Here is a 20748-nt window from a genome sequence, read left to right on the forward strand (position 1 = left end):
GCCATGATGTATTATTAAAGGGAAACTGATTTTGCACTTTAGTGTGAGTACAAATACTGGAACTTCCTGATTATATAGAAGACTATATGAAAAAATACCTGACTGCAAACTAGATTTATTATCTAAAATGTTTATATACTATTTATTACGGCATCAATGCGACATTAAATACAGAATAATGTTCATAAAGTAAATTATGGTCAAATTGAAATTGAAATAGATGATAAAATACGGTATGTTGAAGGGCACGGATGTCTTTGTTATTGACATCCAGTACTGTTGTGTTGTTCATGGTTCAGATGTGAAGGAAGAAATGTGCTATTTCAGGTAAGTGCATCTTGTTTTAGGCTTATTCGTTTTCTAAGTAATGTGGCATCTATATTAATATCACAAAATGTGAATTACTGATGCACCTTGCTAACCAAGCTAGTAAAGGGATCACTTCTATCTGGCTCCAAGAAAACAAGATGGCGACTGCAAAAATATTGGCCCACAAAAATAACCACCATGGTCACTGTAGCAATATCCAACTTTTTTACAGTCTACACTGCAAGAGAAACGATAAATCTGCAGGTGTGGAGTTGAAAATCTGTGAGCCTACTCCTATGCTCCTCGTCTCTTCTTGAGGGTAGCGCCCTGAAGCTACGTTAGCGGCACAGGGCGTAACAAACCTGCAAATCCAACCAAACTGCTGTTACTCAAGAACTCTGTATCATTTATAGACACAAGGTTTCGATAAGTAATAAAACAATTTGTCAAATAAAGTTCTCTTTCTCAACCCTTGAAATAAAAATACATTTTTGAGAAGCAAATCACTGATTTTTGAATTACCTAAAAAGAATACTAGAGTGTGTAACAGTGAATGAGACAATGTGTTTACACAATGGTGCCAATAAAAAAAACGGTTCTGCTTCAGGCTGGATGGACCATTTTTCCATCTCACAACATACTGAGTGCACTAATCCTGGAGCGCAGCGAGTGTGTCTGCGAGGTCAGTCCCATAAAAGTGCAGGTGCCTGCTACAGAACATCACAAAGAATTACGCATTCACACACACACACACACACACACACACACACACACACACACACACACACACACACACACACACACACACACACACACACACACACACACACACACACACACACACACACACACACACACACACACACACACACACACACACACACACACACACACACACACACACACACACACACACACACACACACACACACTAAATACGCAGAACACACATGCATGGTTGGGCTGATACATCCAGACGTCTGACTCCAGAGCTCATACCTTGTAAGTGCTGCTTGTTTCCTTAAATCACCTCTGAGGGGGAAAGATAGTGAGGCAGTTAGACTTATTTATTCCTTTGCTCCCTTGAGAGTGGGATAATTCAGGTGTTGTGTTTAAAACGAGGGGCAACAAACAGATATTGACACCATTCATAAAACCAGAGGTAGGATGGTTGAATGTAGGCGCCCCAGACTCTCTCTCCAGATGTCGGTCTGATTAAGATGATACACTGTTATGCTTCTTGGTTCTGCCAGGGGGGTCTGGTGAGGACTTTACTACAAGCCCCCTGATTGGCTGGCCTCTAGGTGACCCGGAGCTGCTGGGAGTCTTGAGATGTCAGACATGATTCTGAGGAGAGCTGCACGTGTAGTACCATGATGCTCTGAGGCTAACGTGTCTGGGTTTGTTGGGTGTATTGGAGAGACTTCTCACCCTTTTACAGATGGGGGGGGAAAGTGGGTTAAGTGCTATAGTTGGGGGAGGGGGAGTGTGTCATTGCAAGGTTTGGGAGGGTTACTTTAACCTGTTAAAAAAATGTAATCGATAACCTAATCTGAGTATCCGTTCCTCTGGACCTACCTTAATATCAAATGCAATGCAAATAAATTCAAGGGAAAATAAATATCAATAAGATATGTTTTACTTTAGCATATTATTTAAGAAAAATGTGAGTACTTCTACCTGTATTATATACATTTGTATTTTAAAGTGTATGCAACATTTTAATCCTGCTTGTAATCTCCATTTTTTTTTAATGTGACAATAATCCGATTAGGGATTTTTCTAATTAACTGTAAGGGAATACATACATTGTATTCTGATGTAATCCCGTTACTCCCCAAGCCTGGTCATTGCCGCCGTGTTTGCTGAAGTGACTATTGTGCACTTGCAGCTGGAAGACCTACTCACAGCACCCCAGCGTAATATCATCATCACCATTTCAAGGACGTAAACATATGTCCACTGATCAAAGCATTTTTCCTTTAATAAAATCAAGTTGAACATTTTATTTTGACCTTGTCCCTGAGAGGCAGACAGAACCCACAATGGCCTGTCCGACTGGTTTGTCTCAAATATTGACAGGAAGCCGTTAAGTGCCTCAGATGAACCAGGGGCCATCAGTAAATCAGAAGTGATACATATATCACTGAAAATCTGACAATACAGACACAAATACCAGATAAGAGGAGGTGGCGGTGAATGACGACAAACAACATGATTATTAGTACTCGGTCATTTTTTACTGCAGCTGAAGGGTGATGTGGTGTGGGGGGGGGGGTTGGTGGGTGTACATGAATGATGGCTGGAGCAGTTAATGTGGCTCTTTGAGATAAAACAGAGAAGGGAGACTTTCATACCCACCCACCCACACAATCAATTCTCCAGGAAAACAGAGATCCAAGTAAAAGACCCTAATAAAAATGATAACAAAAGATACATTTAGGAGAAGAAGTTGTTAGGGATCCTTATTAAAAAATGGTTATATTAGATTGTTTGCTTGAGCAACTGTTGCAGCAGCAGTAAAGTGCTGATGTAGAAACGCAAAACTACTGATGGCCAACATGACTGAACAAAAGAAAAACCCAAACTAACAAACACGGAGGAGCTGAAAATGAAGAGAACTACTCCAAATATTTGTTATTAATCTCTAGAAAGTGCAATTGAACAAAAAAAATAACAACAATGAAAACGTGGGATGCCGTCTCCATGCTCAGTGACAGTTTGAACCAACCTGGCTGCCACAGTAAAGGCTTTTGTTTTGTTCCAATGTTGCAGCACTGTGTCTGAGAGCTGATAATGAATTATGAGTTGTGCTCACAGAGACCTCACCTCACTGACATCTGTTGGAAACTTTAAATTAAGTAAACTGCATCTTTCTCCATCCATCTGCTACACAGGTAGACATCTCTGCATCAGTCAGTCCCGCTGAAAATCCGTCTTAACGTCTGACTGCCATTCATCCATCCATACATCCACGTAAACATCCGTCCATCCATCCATCCGGGTAGTGAGCTGCTGTCCCCTGGGGGAGGCTCAGCTGCCTCCTGCAGCCCTCAGACATGTTTTAATGGTGAGTCTGAACTATATAGGCTCCTCTGGCACTCCTGAGATGCACACACACACATCAAACACTGCATAAAATTGCCCGTATATCAGCAGTGGTGACCTTACTAATGCAGCAGCCAGGTTTCCATTTGTTTTTGCAAATACTAATTTAACTTCCCCATAAAACCTCTTTGTTGTTATGTTTTTGTTATCTAAATCCCTGTAAACACTGGTAATTTTCTCTCCATAGCATCCCTTTTTGTCTTGTTTTTTTCTTTTGTTCCTTATCTCTCTGCCCCCCAGCCAGTTTCTCCTTCTGGCTTTCCCTTTTTTCTTCCTCGACTTCAACATCACCCCTCCTCTCTCTGTCCTCTTCCTCTTTTTCTTTCGCTTTAATTCATTTTCCCATTTGCAGAATGTCATTTTGGTAATGTCACACTGCCCTGTAACGGATGTGTTTGTGTTGATGTGAGTCATTTGAGGACAGGATGGGTGTGACAGAAAGGGACAGACTCACAGAGAATGGAAACGTGAACTATGATCAGCACAGATGGAGGGACACCTGGTCTGTAATGGTGTTTTCAAATGATTCCTCCCTCTCTCACACTCTTTCGTGCTCTCGTGCAAGGACACACACACACACACACACACACACACACACACACACACACACACACACACACACACACACACACACACACACACACACACACACACACACACACACACACACACACACACACACACACACACACACACACACACACACACACACACACACACACACACACAGTTACTTCAGAGAGGCAAACCTGGGCACAACATGAAGGACTATCCTCTTCTTCCCATGGTGCATTGGAGGCAGAGTGACGGATGGGATGGGGTGAAATGGGAGAGAGATAAAACGACAATATGGAGCCATGGAGGCAGGGAAGAGTGGAGTCGCAGAGAAAGAGAGTGGGGGACAGACAGGGAGTGGTTCACACATTTGGCGAGTGAAACTAGCTGTGATACGTCCAGCAGAGTGGCCTTATATGTGTTCAGTTGTGTGTTTGCATGTGATGAGTGTTTTCCTGTGAGACTGAGAGGGAGCTGCTCTGCCGGAACACAGTAGACTGGGAGGTAGGTGTTTAGGCCAAATGGTGCTCTTAGTCTACCCCCATATGTGTAGCTGATCCTGAGTTGAGTAAGGCTTTCTGTAATGCTGTGTTTGATGTCTGAATTGTGCACATTTGTATACAATGGCCTCTTTTCAAAACAATCCTGCACAGATTTAATATGTATTCTATTTCATTTTCACAAGTATTTTGTCATATTGTACTGTACTTAGCTTTTTGGTATCTTTATTTCATGTTAATATTTTAAAATTGTATTTTTCGGTCCTTTTCTGACAATTTATCTTCTTTAACCCAGTTGAGAGATTTAGCAACTGGACTCACAACATACGGAGGCTGATGCTCTCAATCCAAGCTTAACAGTGTGTGACTGGCTGTTTTGTGTAGATAATACCCAGGGCAATGTGAGGCATGTGCTAAACTGAACACAAGCACACGTAAGACAAAAACAATTAGGCCCTCATTCAAGGTTAATACCATGAACATTTAACAAGTAATTGGATTATCAACAATTAACATGTTGTATGTTGTTGTATACAAAGGAATAGGCTCACACATAACCCTCCATAAAACATTAACGTGGGAAGACCTTTCTATTGATTAAAGAAATGACAGAATTTGTACCTCTGGACAGTGCCAGGCTTTAGCCTCCTGTTTCCCCCTGTTTATAGTCTTGATGCTAAGTTACTGCTGGCTGTTACTGATATTGACACAGTAGATGTAAAAGTTGTACCAATCTTCTAAATTACTGCTAACAAAGCTAAAAAGCTTACATCCTAAAATGTATGTAGCGGAACAAGGAATTTTTTGATAATTTCCCTTTTGACTCTATAGACTTAAATAGCTGTAGACCATTTCAGGCCAACTTCAAAGTGCAATTTTTACATAATATTGCTTGCTTTTTGAAGAACAACTTTGGTATCAACGTGTTAATAATTAAGTTTGTATTTATTTCAAGTGGAGAAAATATGAAGGCTTCAATTCTCAGTGAAAATGGGAAGGACTCAGAGGAGATGGCGTGGTGCATTTTAAAACAATACCGTGGTTATGAGAAGAAACAGGGGGTCGTATAGCCCAGCAGGCAAAGACCGCTACCAGAAGTCCAAATGAGGTTCCTGACACTTTGCATGTCAATTAGGAGAGGCTGAAAACCAAGTGTGTAAAACACACTCAAAACTCAAAGACAGGAGCTGCGCACACACACACACACACACACACACACACACACACACACACACACACACACACACACACACACACACACACACACACACACACACACACACACACACACACACACACACACACACACACACACACACACACACACACACACACACACACACACACACACACACACACACACACACACACACACAAAAAGACAGAGCAAATTAAAAAGGGAACACACACATCCACACACAGAAAATCTAGTTAATCGCAAAGAAACCAACAATTATGTGCACACATCACTATATCATTTCAGTCACTTATTCAAGCAGATTTACTATAATATAGCCTACAGGTGTCATTAAAATTTCAAACAGAATTATGCAAACTCCTGCAATGCTGTGGGGGCCAAGCAGCTCTGCTCATTTAACACACTCCTCCAGCCACTCAGACGGAACCGTTTTCTCATCTGTCAGTGCTCCACGGCATTAGGAAAACAAACTTCTTGTCAACATCGTGCACTCTCACATTTACATTGACACAAAAAAGCACTGCCAATGCAGCTGAAGAAAACCAATTTCATAAAATAACACACACACAGACTGCTCACACATGAAAGATGGAATCAAGGGATATTTTTTTGCTCCCATAATCTTTGCTCACCCTCTTCGATAGACTGTCGAACCTTGTGCCCAGCAAAACCAATCTGCCCTTATTTCATTTCATCCAAATCTATTATTTTGCTAGGTGAATTGACCATATTGTGTGTGTCTTTATGTGTGTATAAGTGTGTGTCCATCCCACCCGGTTGAGGTCTATGTGCGGGGCCTCAGAATATGAGGTAATCAATCACATCATACAGCCTTAGATTAGAGCCAGATCGACCTGGTCTCTCTGACAAACAACCTGACCTAGAATACATCCACCTGGACAGGGCACACGCACGCAAACACACACACACACCCCCCCCACACACACACACACACCACACACCCCCCCACTCTCTCACACACACACACACACACACACACACACACACACACACACACACACACACACACACACACACACACACACACACACACACACACACACACACACACACACACACACACACACACACACACACACACACACACACACAGCATCTCTTCTATCACTGCATTTCAACCTCTCCACATAGCAACCCCTCCCGAGAGTGTACACAACCACATACACACATACCAGGAATATTTACTGAGAACCGCAGTCTCGCACAGAGCTGCCCCTGTGCAGGAAACATCCAAGGTGGGATGATTTTCCCCGTGGGTGGCTGTTCATTTGTATACTCCTTTGACTGTCCATCACCTCCGCTGCCCCGTCTTCGAAAAAGCAAACACTCACACTGACATTTTGGGAATGTCATACATATTTTCTACCTGTGTGTTTTCTCTCTAATGGCTAAATGCACTCGTTTAATTTATTAATGCTGTGTATCGTCCCAATCAATGGTCGGCAGTGTGATGAAGGTCCTTGCCCGAGGGGAGAGAGCGAATGGAAAAGGCTGTGAGATGTGCAGCGTTCACAGAATCATTAAGTCTGAGCTCAGGCCTCTTAGTGTGTGTTGCTGGTGTGCATGTTTGAGTGTGTGTATTATGCCTAAGAAGTAATCATTAGCACTAGATATGCAGTGAGGGTGTCATAGTATTATCCATGTATTGTTTGAAGATTTCTAGCTGTCTACCCTGTAGTGCAGGCTGGAGGAAATCAAAGCCTTGAACATCTTAAGCATGTGTGTATAGTGTAAGTGTGTCTGTGTCTATGTGTGACAAGCCTTCTACCGATACTCCACTATTTAGCAGAGACAGAATATATTCTCCAGTAAAATTAGAGCCAGGATTTGAAAGTTTTCACTACTTCTTTGTTATAATGTAAAACATATTCCAGAGAGCTCAACTAATTAAAATACTTGATTGAATGTTTGCATCATAAGTGAGACAAACTGCCTAGCAATTTCAACGCCCTTCTTCAAAATGAGTGTGGAAATGTATTTGAAATCAAATAAATATCTTCATCTCGCAGAAGCTGAAGTGACAAAGCAATTAAAGCATGCACACACAGTGAATTTAAATCTCGTTTACACAGTATTTACTGTTATGTAGGATGCCTTACTGCAGCCACAAAATAATATTTCAACATATTGAGGAATATAACTTACTTTCTTGCTGATTGATAGCACTCTGTATGTATGTGTCATCAAGAAAACAAGTATCTAGCTGTTGAATCATTCCATAAACAGAAACACAAACTATCCCTCTGTTCTCACGTGAAATGTCTAAATCATGTTAAGTTATTCCTGTTTTTATTTTCATACTGAAGCTCTAGTCTCATACCCAACGTGTGGTGGTGTGCAACAGCTGAACAGTACAGGACGTACAGAGACAGCCGGGTGGGCGAGTAACCAATGAAGCTCTCTGGAGGTGGGAAGATTGACCAATGAGAGCGCAGGGCTGATTGGAGGTGATTTACGCTCCTGACATCTTTAACCAAATTACCCAGCATCCCTTGCGGTGTGATTACTGTGATGCACGGCCTTGATGCTTGTGTGTGTACTGTGTATGTGAGTGTGTTATGTCAAGGCAACGGCTAATGCAGGACTGGAAGACGGATTTAAACACAAGTGAGATTCAGAATCCCAGGGAAAAACAACTGTTTTTCAGAGCTTCTGTGATAGTCTGATATCCGCTATCGCTGGTAGTAGCATCACCACTGACCTGCAGACGAGGCTTAGACAACATGTTCAGGGTTTTATGAAGTAATCTCATTGATCGCTGGCCAAGACTGCTGTCAGGACAATCCAGGAGATTTTCCCAGCATTTCATTGAATTTATGTGAACCTAACAAGCTTGCAAAACAAATTTCACACTAAATGCCTTCCTACTTTTGCAGTTATAACAGGAAAATACAATAAATCCATCTGGTGACATGCATTTGATTAGTTGCCACCCTGATGACTACTCGTGTAATTTCTCGAAGACTAAACCAACAACCTAAAGATTTTTGAAATGAGCTCAGGGAAGCTTTTCTCAGCAGTCAGAAATATGTCATCCAAAGTGTCCCTTTGAAATGAATATGCATCTAAATCACATCAAGCTACACCTGACACATTTCCATTAAACATAGAATATAGTTGGTACAATGTTGTGGTTCTTAGTGGTTCACTGTGAAATGCTTCTCTACTGACACCAGCACACTTTCTATTAGAGCTAACAGGCTCATCTGACTGGAAGCCTGCTTGATCCATCAGTTCATTTTAGCCACTCTGCTCTCTCAGCCCTGCTCTTAAGACAGATAGTGGGGAGACTGTCTCATTTCACGCTTGCAGGAGTTAATGCTATTAAACTAGACACATAGATACACTCAAATGTGCACACATTCAAACACACACACACTCACAAGATGTATCTGCTATCTGATGGCCTGAACAACGGCAACCACAGAGATAAAGAGCAGCTTTCCTGTTTCAGTGATGCACTGCCATGTTCAGCTTTTAGATTATGTGTGTGTGTGTGTGTGTGTGTGTGTGTGTGTGTGTGTGTGTGTGGGCAGGTGGTTGAATTCGAGTGTGTTTATACACATTTGCACCTGTGCTGTGACTGATGCAGGACCAATACCTCAGTGATACCATTACAAGGGTCTGACAAGTAAGGGTGCTTTGTCAGTGTGTGTGTGTGTGTGTGTGTGTGTGTGTGTGTGTGTGTGTGTGTGTGTGTGTGTGTGTGTGTGTGTGTGTGTGTGTGTGTGTGTGTGTGTGTGTGTGTGCGTCTGTGTGTGTGTGTGCGTCTGTGTGTGAGATGGAGAGGATCATCTGAACCCTTGTTAGTTAGCAGCATTCTCTATCACTGTGGCATGTTATTATCCGGCCTGGTCCTATCTTACATCACTCATACTTACACACACACGTTTGGACGAACACAATAACACACACGACCACCGATTTGTCATGATATGTTGGTAAGGGGATGCCATTGACTGCATCCATTCTATATTTCCCATCACAACATACGTAACTCTAAAGTAATAGTTTGGTATTTTGGGAACTTTTCTTATATCCCCTTATATGGCAAGGACAGTAGATTAATATTACCCTCGCTTTTTAATCTGTCTATACCTAAATTTCAATAACAAGCATGCTGATCTTGTTTGTTTTCTCACTATAAAATAAATGAAATGTAAATGTGTAGGTTAGGGAGTCACATGCTGGGAATTTCTTTTTACACAGTGACCGCCTGAATGTCAACTGTTTGCCTAGTAACGAAGGACGTGCACAAGACTGGCCAAAAGTTGCCCGAGCAACAGCCCTTTGCAAGCTTTGACTGAGCTGCCTCTATGACGGGAAATAAATCAAATCAAAACATTTTCCTTTTTTTTGCCATTCGGTTGCACGAATACTAGTAGCCAATTATTGCTTAAGTTAGACCCAGAACAAAACCAAAAATGTGACATGAAGTGAAGCCCTGTGCTGCCCATCATGTCTCATGGTATCCAAGCTTAGTATTCTCCTGTTTTTTTAAGTTGTGGAAATTATTAATGACAAATTCTATACCAAACGGGTCGTCCTGTAAATAAAATGTGCTTTTGAACAATGAACTACTACCAAGTTTGCCTCACATGCAAAATGTAGCTGTTTTTTTAGGTCAGAGCCAGAGGTCACTGTTTATGGTCAAAAAAAATGTCCAGCACTTAGCTCCCTGTAAACCGATTTCTTTTCATAAGCCAAATCAAATCCCTTAACTTAAGTCTTGACCTTAGACAAGCAATTTAAAAATAGACTGTAGGATGGTATCCTCACTCCAAAATAATAATAAGATTATGTGCTCGTCCAAATAAAAATAACAAAACACATATTCCAACCTTTTCGGAGGTAAAACATAAACCATTGAATCTAAAAGGGAAGTCCAGCTTGCTTCTCATCAACACAGATATGCTCCAGACATCATGTACTGTAACATTAATACAGGCAAACCACACTAGGCATTTAAAAATAACAAGCGCCTACAATTTTGAACTTTTTGGATGGCAGCAAAACAAGAACTTATAAGAATGACACTTTATGTGGCACAGTGTACACACTGTACTGCCAACTACTCCTTATGTCTATGCAAACCTGGCCTCCCATACCTTGTTATTCGTGTGCAGAGCCAATCTGCCTGCCTGCCACCGAGCAAAATTCATGCAGTCTTGTCAGCTCAGACTATGAAGCAGTTAAAGTCACATAATATACTGTAAACTTATACACAGACAAATGCAAAGTGTGCATACATTTTATCGACACCTAAATGTTTGTGTGTTTTTACTATAACTCTGGCCAACGTTATATCTGATATGTGAATTGCTTACTATGCCCATGTACTCATCCCTGTTACGGTTTGTGGCAACATGTTCTGAGTAAGCTGCCGTTATATAGATTAAAATGTGCTGTTTTTATTATGTTTCCGTTCCACATTGTGTTGTGGAGGTGATCGGGGCTTTCTGCACACTGAAACACAAACATGAAAAGGGCAAATTGAGGCAAATTTTGCCATTTGTGTATAGTATGTGGCTGTGTACTTGCCTCTTAAGCTGTATCAGCTACGCTTGGAACAGGTTATGCCTTCCCTCCTCATATTTCTCTTCAGGCATCTTGTTTTTTCGCTGCTTGTACCAGCACCTGAGGACAGATTATTGTTTAGGAGTCTTGCAGCAGAACAGGCCGAGTAAATAGATCTCTCCTCTGCTCTAATCTAATCAAATTTGATGTTTCCAAACACACAGCAGCTGGCTAAAGGCACAGCTATGATATCCCAGGAACAAAGCCCACGCTTGTTGTTGGAGAGCTACCTAAGCTTCTCCAATTCCTGCCTCAATTTAGCATTCTGTCCCTGAAGCTTAACACTGGAAAACAACAAGAAAGCAATTTAATAGGCCAACGCTGTGAGTGAGTGTTCAGGTGTGTATGTGTATTACCCTCAAAATTGTTCATTGCTGTTTGTGAAGCAGACATCCTCTGTGGGCTGATGGAGGCAGGTCTCCCGTGATCCTACAGTATGCTCTCTCTGCAGAAATTGAGTGGAGGAAATTCAAACACCAGGAGACAGTACTGACATAAACAAACTTTCCAAAACAGCTTAGAAATGTTTTCCCGTCTTTTTACAAACATTGTTGAATATGTACAGAAGTAAACGAAGAGTAAAAGCCTCTCTTTTGACATTTGCTGTTCAGAGGTTAGTTTTCTTATATGTAAGCTGATCCAATTCTTTACATTTTTTATACATATGTTACATATTTATAAAATAGCTAGATGTTGGTGGTAAATATAGGAGGAGGTGGTGGTAGATATGCTAACACTTTAACGCTTTCATGCATTATTAAAACATCATAAGCAATGTCTTTCTTCATGTGAATGACATAATAGGGGGAAGGGCTGATAGCTTTGATGCACTACGTGTACATCAAATGTAGAGATCACTGCACTTCAGTCGGTGCTGCAAAGGTCCTTTCATCACTTTGACCTACCCGGCTCTCACTTTCATCTCAGGCTAACGAGGGGCTCATTAATTTCTTATCAAAGGATCATGATTTACTGCAGTTCCATGGAGGATGTTCAGACCTACATACACAGAGAATGGATGGGGTCGTCACATTTTAAATAATACAAGGAGTCACTCACGGGTGCTCACATAAACACACAAGGTGAAGGTGAATCCGTCTCAAAACATAAAAGACACTTTGAAATCAGATGTATTAGATGATGTACGAACAGTGGCCAAGAAAAAAGAGAGAAAAAAGGGCAAAAAAATTGAATGAAGATGGAAAAGAGAGCAGCTTTGTGTTTAAGCATGGCAAGAAAGTTCCCTCACACACATCTGGAAAGAAGACACTATCTCACTGTGTGTGTTTGTGTGTGCTACGTGCACGCGCATGCAGGAATGGCCGTTACGCCACGTTCCAGATAATTCCACACACAGGCGGGTCCACACTCTCCCTCTGTACTCCCGTCCCCTGCTCCACTAACACACCATCGGTCACCCCGGGCTCTGCTTGTGTGTAACTGTCCAGACTCAGTGAAACAGACGACTGCGCCTGTCTGTCATAGGCTGTTTAACAAGAAATTCTGCCTCGAGACTCTCATTCTGCAGCTGCTGAGAGCCAGAGCAGCAAATCACAAGTTTTATCAGCAAGAAACACATTCAGCCTATCAGCCGAATCTATCATATCTCTGCAGACTTCTACCTCGACTCTAAACCATTAAAACATTGCATAAAAGTAGTCATGCTATTCGAGCCGTAAAAGATTAAAAATAAATCCTATGAGAAATTGAGTAACAGGATGATATGATAATCTAATCAAAATCGGAATTGGTCTATTATTACAAGTATTCAATCAAGGTTATCATGTGATCCCATTTGCCTTCAGCATGTAATAAGAGAGAACGTAGGAGAAAAATAAAGTTGGATGTCTATGATTAAAACACACTCTCGAAAACCAAAACTATCTTATTAACAACTAGCTTATTAAGAAAAGGAAATATTGATTAAAGTTGAAGAGTAACAAACTATCATACATTAAAACTCATTGATCATTCCTTCCATGCATTTCAATAGTCCAAGGTTGTTCTGCAGAAGTGATGTTAAACATTAAAGAATATACATTTAATTTTATCAGCATCTTGTATAAGAGTTGATGGAAGAGTTTCCAACCATGTTTTGGAGTCAAGGCTTTCAACTGCATAACATCTATGGTCACAATGAGGGACAGAGCAATACGGTGAAATAACAAATCTAGTTAATGCTGTTCACCCAACCATCTCACTGTCCTCTTACCACTCATCCTGTAATCAAAGAACTGACCCTGTTATAAACACGTTGTCTGCATTATAACACAAAGGCACTTAATTCAAACAAAATACCAGGTGCAGAGAGGAGGAGGAAAATTGTTCAGGATCAATTCTTTACCAAACCAGAGAGAACCAAGGTCTACATGACACAAAAGACAGTGGCTTAGAAACTGCACTAATCCACCTGTGTCACAGTGCCATCTAGCTTTCATAATAAGAAGTGCAAAATATATTTCCTGCAGTCAGTTCATTGATAACAAACACAAATCAAAGTTGATGAAATCTGTACAATCTAATACATTCTGCAGAAATAGACCGAACTGACTGATTATACTATCTAATGTTCAACTTTTTGAACTCGCTCAGCACTGGGGTCATCTTTGGCTAGTATACGGTGGTGTTTTACAATGCACAAGTAAGGTCTCGTGTATTGTAAGGTCTCCATGTTATTTTGACTACTACTAAAGTCTATTATGGACGTGTATGTTTCCACACAACACACACCTGCAGGAGCTGTTTAGCACGCGGCACAGTGTGACACATGTTGACAGAGCATAGCAGTGAGTGATCACAGACAGAAAACAACCGTGATGCAGTCGAGAGTGTGAATACAAACAATAATGAGAGCTGCAAAACACTTATAGAAATACAAGACACACACACACACACACACACACACACACACACACACACACACCATGCCTGGCTTCTCCTTTGGACACAGGCACTTGCTGAACCGCAGAATGTTAAATAAACCAGTGGAGGAATTCAACTGAGTCAACAGTGTGTGTGTGTGTGTGTGTGTGTGTGTGTGTGTGTGTGTGTGTGTGTGTGTGTGTGTGTGTGTGTGTGTGTGTGTGTGTGTGTGTGTGTGTGTGTGTGTGTTTACTCAGGACTGCCATGTGACAGACAGCACTTTGTTCTGCTGTGATCTCTCTCTCTCTCTCTCTCTCTCTCTCTAGAATCCAGCTACTATGGCAACAGAAACCTTCTTGCTCTCACACGTACGGAGACAAACACACACACCTGACCTTCACATTTTAAGGGGATGATGCAGTGCTTCTTTAAACACTACTTATGACATATTTATTTTCCCTGAGAGGAAACACATTGCAGGTTCACAGCTCTTCTAATCTATCATGTTACAAAAACAATAACACTGCACAAAAGTAGTAATCTTCTGAGCCAATCATTGAATGAATAATACCAGCAAATACAAAATAAATAACACCTGTGAGAAAACTAAAGCATCAATCCCCAAATATTTGTATTCGTCACGCTCCACAGCTCATTACGCATTTTTTAAGCAGACATTTTGAATTGTCATTGTAGGAAAAACCCTAATCTGGGGTCACTGATAACAAAGATAACTTGGCCCAAGTAAGCCATGTGCAATATCAAATGTCTGCTAGGTAATCTAGCAAAAATACTAAGGTTTTACAGGGAACTACCCATTGTCCCAAAAACTATGCACTAACAGGTGGAATATGAAGAGAGTGATGCAAATGTCAATCAAGCACAGTGTGTACACACTTGTTTAATGCAAAGGGCTTTAATATTTGTCTGTCATTGTGTTTTGGTTCCATACTAAACAATAAAGGCTGTTGACTATGTAAGTTGCAAAACAAAGTTTACCCAGGTGTGCACTAAAATACTTGATGTATTGGCCTATAATACAATGCACAAATAAAATAAAGGAGCTAATATAATCTGCTGCAGAAAAAAATAGTGAATTAATACTTGAAACATCTGCAGAACGAGTTTTGAAGGTGGAAAACAAAAAAGTGACATAACACAAAAAAGGACATTAATAAATATCTTGGCAGTGCTTTACCCACGGTCTGATCGACATCTTTCAGTGCACATATTGCAGCCTAGTGTATTGTGGTCATAAAAGCATACACAATGGTCAAGTATTTGGATGTATTATTACATACTAGAGTCTTGATATAATTAGTTTGTGAAAGGAAATTGGGATACACCTCATAAATGGTTGCCCAAGCAATAATGCAATACAGTTGGTGGTGATGTGATAAGTTACACTTGTGTGTGTTTTGTATCATCATGTGAATTGTGTTGAAAAACTCTCACCTAATTTCACGAGAGCAGTTGGTCAGTAGTTAATGATCCTCTTGAGTATAAAATGCTAGCGCTGTTTTGTTTCATTCTGCATTACGCCACGCTCAAACTTTTGCCATGTAAAATCGTGTGTTGCAGGCGTGCCTGTACTGTGCGTCGAAATGACGTCGAACGTAAACCAGAAGTGACGTATTCTCCGTTCCGCGTAATACCCTCCGCTTTCCACGTGTGTTTACAAAAAATGTGGACTGAGCTTAAGAAGTGGTAGTATTTATATTCTTTAAACACAGTTGCTCTTAACCGGTTTAAACATGGGGAAGCTTAATGTCGTGGTGTTGAGATACTTATCTCGAGATGACTTCCGGGTTCTCACAGCGGTAAGTAATGAGCTAGCTACAAGCTAACTGTTCTGTGTGAGCTGAGTTAGCCTGTGCTATGCTAGCTTTCCAACATAGCTCTTAATTACACCATCTAAAGTTGTCAGCAGCTTATTAATAAGTTGTCAACATGTAGCTTGACATTATAACCCCGTTTCATCGAGTAAAACGTTCGTGTTGTCATTGTAAAGATTTGGGTGTCAGTTTTTTAATCAAAAGCTAACAAGCAATATTTATTTAGTTTTGTCCAATTCTGTCCCCTCAGTCTTATGTCTGTTAGTCTGTCCTTGAACCAGGTGTTAATATGGTGTTTAATATCTTATTTGGATGAAAGTTTATATTTCTAATGATTGTAAAATATTCAAGTGAGAAAGCTTGCTGATGTATTTGTTTGTCAGTCTCTGCTTATAAGTACCTACTCAAATAGTGGTAATTATTTAATCCTATTCCAAAATCAATTTCTAAGTGGAAATAACTTTTTGAATCCTACACTTGAATCAGTGTTTAATAATAAACCACCACAGTTTCACTTTATTGACTGTACAATAATTATTAAGATGTGCTTGAATGCTTGTTTTTTTTATTGACATTAATATTACTTTTAACTAAAACTCAACTTTGACTTTGTCTCATCAAATATTGCTCATGTCAATTCTGCTCTACAGCACTGTAACACTGTTTCTTGGAGCAGGCTTGAATTAGCAGTATTTTACTAATTTTTCCTGTGATATTCCCCTAACACAGGTTGAGATGGGGATGAAGAACCATGAGATCGTTCCAGTGAGTCTCCTGTCCTCAATCGCTAGCCTTAAACACGGCGGCTGCAACAAGATCCTCCGAGAGCTTGTCAAACACAAGCTTGTGGCCTATGAACGCAGCAGGGGTAGGAATACACATAAATGCTTGCTGAACATTCGTAGTCCTGCTACACATTATATTTTCTAATGCATGTGTATGTTCATTTCAGCTGTGCAGGGTTACAGGTTGAACAATGGAGGATATGACTACTTGGCTCTGAAGACCTTGTGCGCGAGAGAAGTGATCATTTCAGTTGGCAACCAGATGGGAGTTGGTAAAGAGTCAGGTAGGCAAACGCCTCTCATTTGGGATGCAACTTTCATTTGAAATCAAATACAAGATGTTTTTTCTATTTATTTATACAGTATGTATGATAATGGTTCACATAAGCAAAGAATGTTGATCTTAATTACATTCATCCCCGGAGAATTGCACATTCATTTCTAAAGATATATAATGTATGAAACTCGGATAAGGCAAATGTTTAAAATGTATGAAATTGAAATGTCATGAAATCTTACCAAAAACATGTTTAGTCTAACGGGAAATTTCAAATAAAATCAAAATGTTTTCTGCTATATTCTATTAGATTTTCTTGCTACAAATCCCTGTGGTAATTTTTAATAGACATTGATTTTTATATCTATAATTAAAGAAATACTGGGAAGTCTAATGCAGCCTCAGACTTATGGTTCCTTGGGTTTCGATATGAATGACATGGTTCCTTGGGTTTCGATATGAATGACATCTGTTCCAAAGTCAGAAATTCTGATGCTCATAAAAGCATTTGATTTTGTTCGCTTTCTTTAGACATATATATTGTGGCGAGTCCCAACGACGAGCAGTACGCTCTGAAGCTTCACAGGTTGGGTCGTACCTCTTTCAGGAACCTGAAGAACAAGAGAGATTATCACAAACACAGGAAGAACGTGTCCTGGCTTTATCTCTCTCGACTTTCTGCCATGAAGGAGTTTGCCTACATGAAGGTATGTGCACAAATCAAAGAAAGTATCCAAGTTTTGTGGAATTGAATCAAATCACCAGCTGCTAAGATGTGTAGAGTTTTGTGTGCGCCATCTTTTGAGTCCTTTTCTCGTTTTTGTTTTAGGTATTGTATGATCGGGGCTTTCCTGTTCCCAAACCCGTGGACTATAACAGACATGCAATAGTGATGGAGTTCATCAATGGATATCCGCTGTAAGTAAACAAGCCATTCTTCTCTCTTGCTTTATATGTTACTCTAGCAAAAGCGCATCCTTCCTCCTCTATAATATTATTGTGTGCATTGTCTTTCAGGTGTCAGGTGCACAAGCTGGAGGATCCATCATCCCTCTATAATGAGTTCATGGAGCTCATAGTCAAACTGGCCAATCACGGCCTGATTCATGGAGACTTCAACGAGTTTAATCTCATGCTGGACGACAAGGACCACATCACTATGATTGACTTTCCTCAAATGGTGTCCACTACACATGCAAATGCTGAATGGTTCGTTACTGTGATCATTTTGAAAATAAATAAACACCTATAATTAATAAAACAAAAGTAATATGTATTTGTTGTTCACTTTTCATATATTTCTTTATAGGTATTTTGACAGAGATGTCAAATGCATCAGAGATTTCTTCGCCAGACGATACAATTATGAGAGTGAGCTCTACCCAATATTCAAAGACATCAAGTAAATACTTATATTTATCTTTTATTGGCAATAAAACTACTGAAATGCAACAACTGCCTTGTTTGAAATTGAAAAACTTGATTTTATTTACATGTAATCAAAATGTCCAAATGTTGCATTGACTTTTTTACAGATATCTCTTAAAAACATGATTTGAAAATAAAAGCACGCCTTACTTGATCTTCTGTTGTCATTGTTTATCCCTACAGGCGTTCCTGTTCTCTAGATGTTGAAGTATCAGCTAGCGGCTTCACCAAAGACATGGAGAGAGATAGTGCATTGCTACACCCAGCTGGACCCGAAGAAGAGGACGACGATGAAGAGGAGAGTGACGACGACGAGGCAACTGACGAGGAGGCAGAAAAAGAAGAGGAAGTGGACATGGATGAATACGAACACGCATTGCGGGAATTAGTAGGTCTGAAAATCAGCGAGTCAAATGCAGACAAACACGAAGAACAGAGCATGAAAGAAGAAGAAGAACAAAAAGACACTGAGACAACGTCTACTGCTAAAGGAGATGAAGAGCCAGAGAAAGACTTGGAAAAAGAGTTGAGCGAGGCAGAGGATGAGTGTACAGAGCTGGCCGATCTTTCTGCCTCCAACAAAGATTTCAAACCCTTCAGGTAAACAAAATGAAAAGTTATTCTAATCCAAGTCAACACATCATTTTGTAGTTCGGTCGTCTCATTGCAATTTGTTGTTCTTGTTTTTTTCTCCTGCAGAGACTCAGACAGTCTTCTACAGATGGCAGAGCACATGAGGAGGAGGACAGACAGCGAATGCACAATGGGAAGCAGAGGGAGCTGTTCTACAATACCACCAGTAAGTAAACCACTGAAACACACTGCTATCTTTAGCAAAGTGTCTTAGCCTTAGTGCTCTGTTAAGTGCCTCCGCAACCCAAAAAATGTACCTGGTTGCATCACACTATTTATTTAATTACAAACTGTATTGAATTGTACATCACTGTACAATATTTAATCTTAACTCTTACATTCTGTTATTGTATATTTAATTATACTACATGTACATAGAATCCTGCATATACTTGATCATTTTCATCATGCCAAGCATAATTTAGCTTATTGTGTTTATATTCTATTCACTATTTATTTTGCACTACTTTTTGTTTTTATTTTATTATTTCTATTTCATTATTATTTTGTCTTATATCTTTTTATAATGTGTTACACTGTTGGAGGGGCTCGGGACCTAAGATTTTCAATGCCATAACTACACTGTAGCGACAAATAAAAACCCTTGAACCATGTACCTAGACATTGTTCGAGACAGTACCATTATACGAACACAGTAAATCACCTAATTGTTTGAAGCAATCCTCGTAGACAGTTTTGTCAAAAACTTAAATGTCCTGTAGGTGTTGCTAAAGAGCTTTCGTGGTGTTGCAGTTTGTCAAATGTGTCGGTTGACCTTTAAGAGAGAAAATGTGTCTGCATACTGTTGCGTCTGCCTTGCACAGACTGAGAGCACATACATTCATCCGTAGTAAGCTGCTATTGTTTTGTGTGCTGCAGGAGGTAGTCCGTCAGAAGGTGCGCAGGCAGCTCTCCAAACAGCAGAAGTCAGCACAGAGGAGACGCCTGCAGAAGGGCGAGGCCAACTTGGTGACCGAATCCAAGAGAGAGAACAACAGCAACATCAAGTCTAGTATGGATTCCGCCTCCTTCTGGGGATAAATGGCAGCGATGAAGAGACCACATTCATATCAATAAGTTTGGTGCATTGTCCCTGTTTCTGTGTTTGAAGAGTTGAAAACAAATGATAGTGGATGGTAAATCTCAACAGCAAACCAACTGCTTCGTACTGGGTAAAGCACAAGAGACTGAAAAAAAGTCTTATGTATTCAGCAAATCACCACACTGTCAAGTAAGAAGACTTTTCTATTTGAACTGTAGTGAACTACCATGATCAACATGCAGTCTAATGTAAATATCAACTACTTATAATGAAGCTGTTTGTTTGATAATAAACCAATTTTAATTAAAAATTACTGATAAGATGTGTTTCTCTGTTTGTTCAAAAGAATGGTTTAAGAAATAAGTACATTAAAAAAAGGGTCAGAAAATAATTTGCACCTGTGCTGAACATTTTTTCTAGGCAACTAAGCTCCTTTTTAGGTGATACTCACATATATAGCTTCATGAGGGCAACAAAAGACAGAGGCCTATAGAGAGTCCTCTTTCACCATTATTGTGATTTTAAGTTCACGGTTATTGCTGACCAAAATGGATTTAAGAATCAAACAGATTGTACGTTACTGAAGAGCTTTTAGTTATCCTAAACTCTAGCGGTCCA

At 40.2% G+C, this 20748-nt stretch overlaps 1 protein-coding gene and 2 long non-coding RNA genes across 4 annotated transcripts; 1 reads left to right on the forward strand and 2 right to left on the reverse strand.

Moving 5' to 3' along the window:
- Positions 1–11270: 11270 nt before the first annotated feature.
- On the reverse strand, positions 11271–15685 carry LOC134874152 (uncharacterized). Its single transcript, XR_010167028.1, has 3 exons — positions 15586–15685; positions 11625–11713; positions 11271–11328 (listed from the first exon to the last, which is right to left on the reverse strand). It is a non-coding gene; the product is annotated as an uncharacterized LOC134874152 (long non-coding RNA).
- A 60-nt stretch (positions 15686–15745) lies between these two features.
- On the forward strand, positions 15746–20433 carry riok2 (RIO kinase 2 (yeast)). Its single transcript, XM_063898176.1, has 10 exons — positions 15746–15950; positions 16695–16833; positions 16918–17034; positions 17559–17734; positions 17857–17945; positions 18045–18236; positions 18337–18429; positions 18639–19055; positions 19155–19254; positions 19968–20433. Exons 1-10 carry the CDS (start codon positions 15885–15887, stop codon positions 20127–20129), a joined length of 1551 nt encoding a protein of 516 aa, XP_063754246.1. The 5' UTR covers positions 15746–15884; the 3' UTR covers positions 20130–20433.
- LOC134874150 (uncharacterized) lies at positions 17085–20736 on the reverse strand. Of its 2 annotated transcripts, none has more exons than XR_010167026.1 (3): positions 20582–20736; positions 18606–18775; positions 17085–17638 (listed from the first exon to the last, which is right to left on the reverse strand). It is a non-coding gene; the product is annotated as an uncharacterized LOC134874150 (long non-coding RNA). The 2 variants fall into 2 exon arrangements; XR_010167027.1 differs by lacking the exon at positions 20582–20736 and adding an exon at positions 19928–20288.
- Positions 20737–20748: the final 12 nt, after the last annotated feature.

Source organism: Eleginops maclovinus, chromosome 12 (genome assembly GCF_036324505.1).
Source record: "Eleginops maclovinus isolate JMC-PN-2008 ecotype Puerto Natales chromosome 12, JC_Emac_rtc_rv5, whole genome shotgun sequence".
Taxonomy (NCBI): domain Eukaryota; kingdom Metazoa; phylum Chordata; class Actinopteri; order Perciformes; family Eleginopidae; genus Eleginops; species Eleginops maclovinus.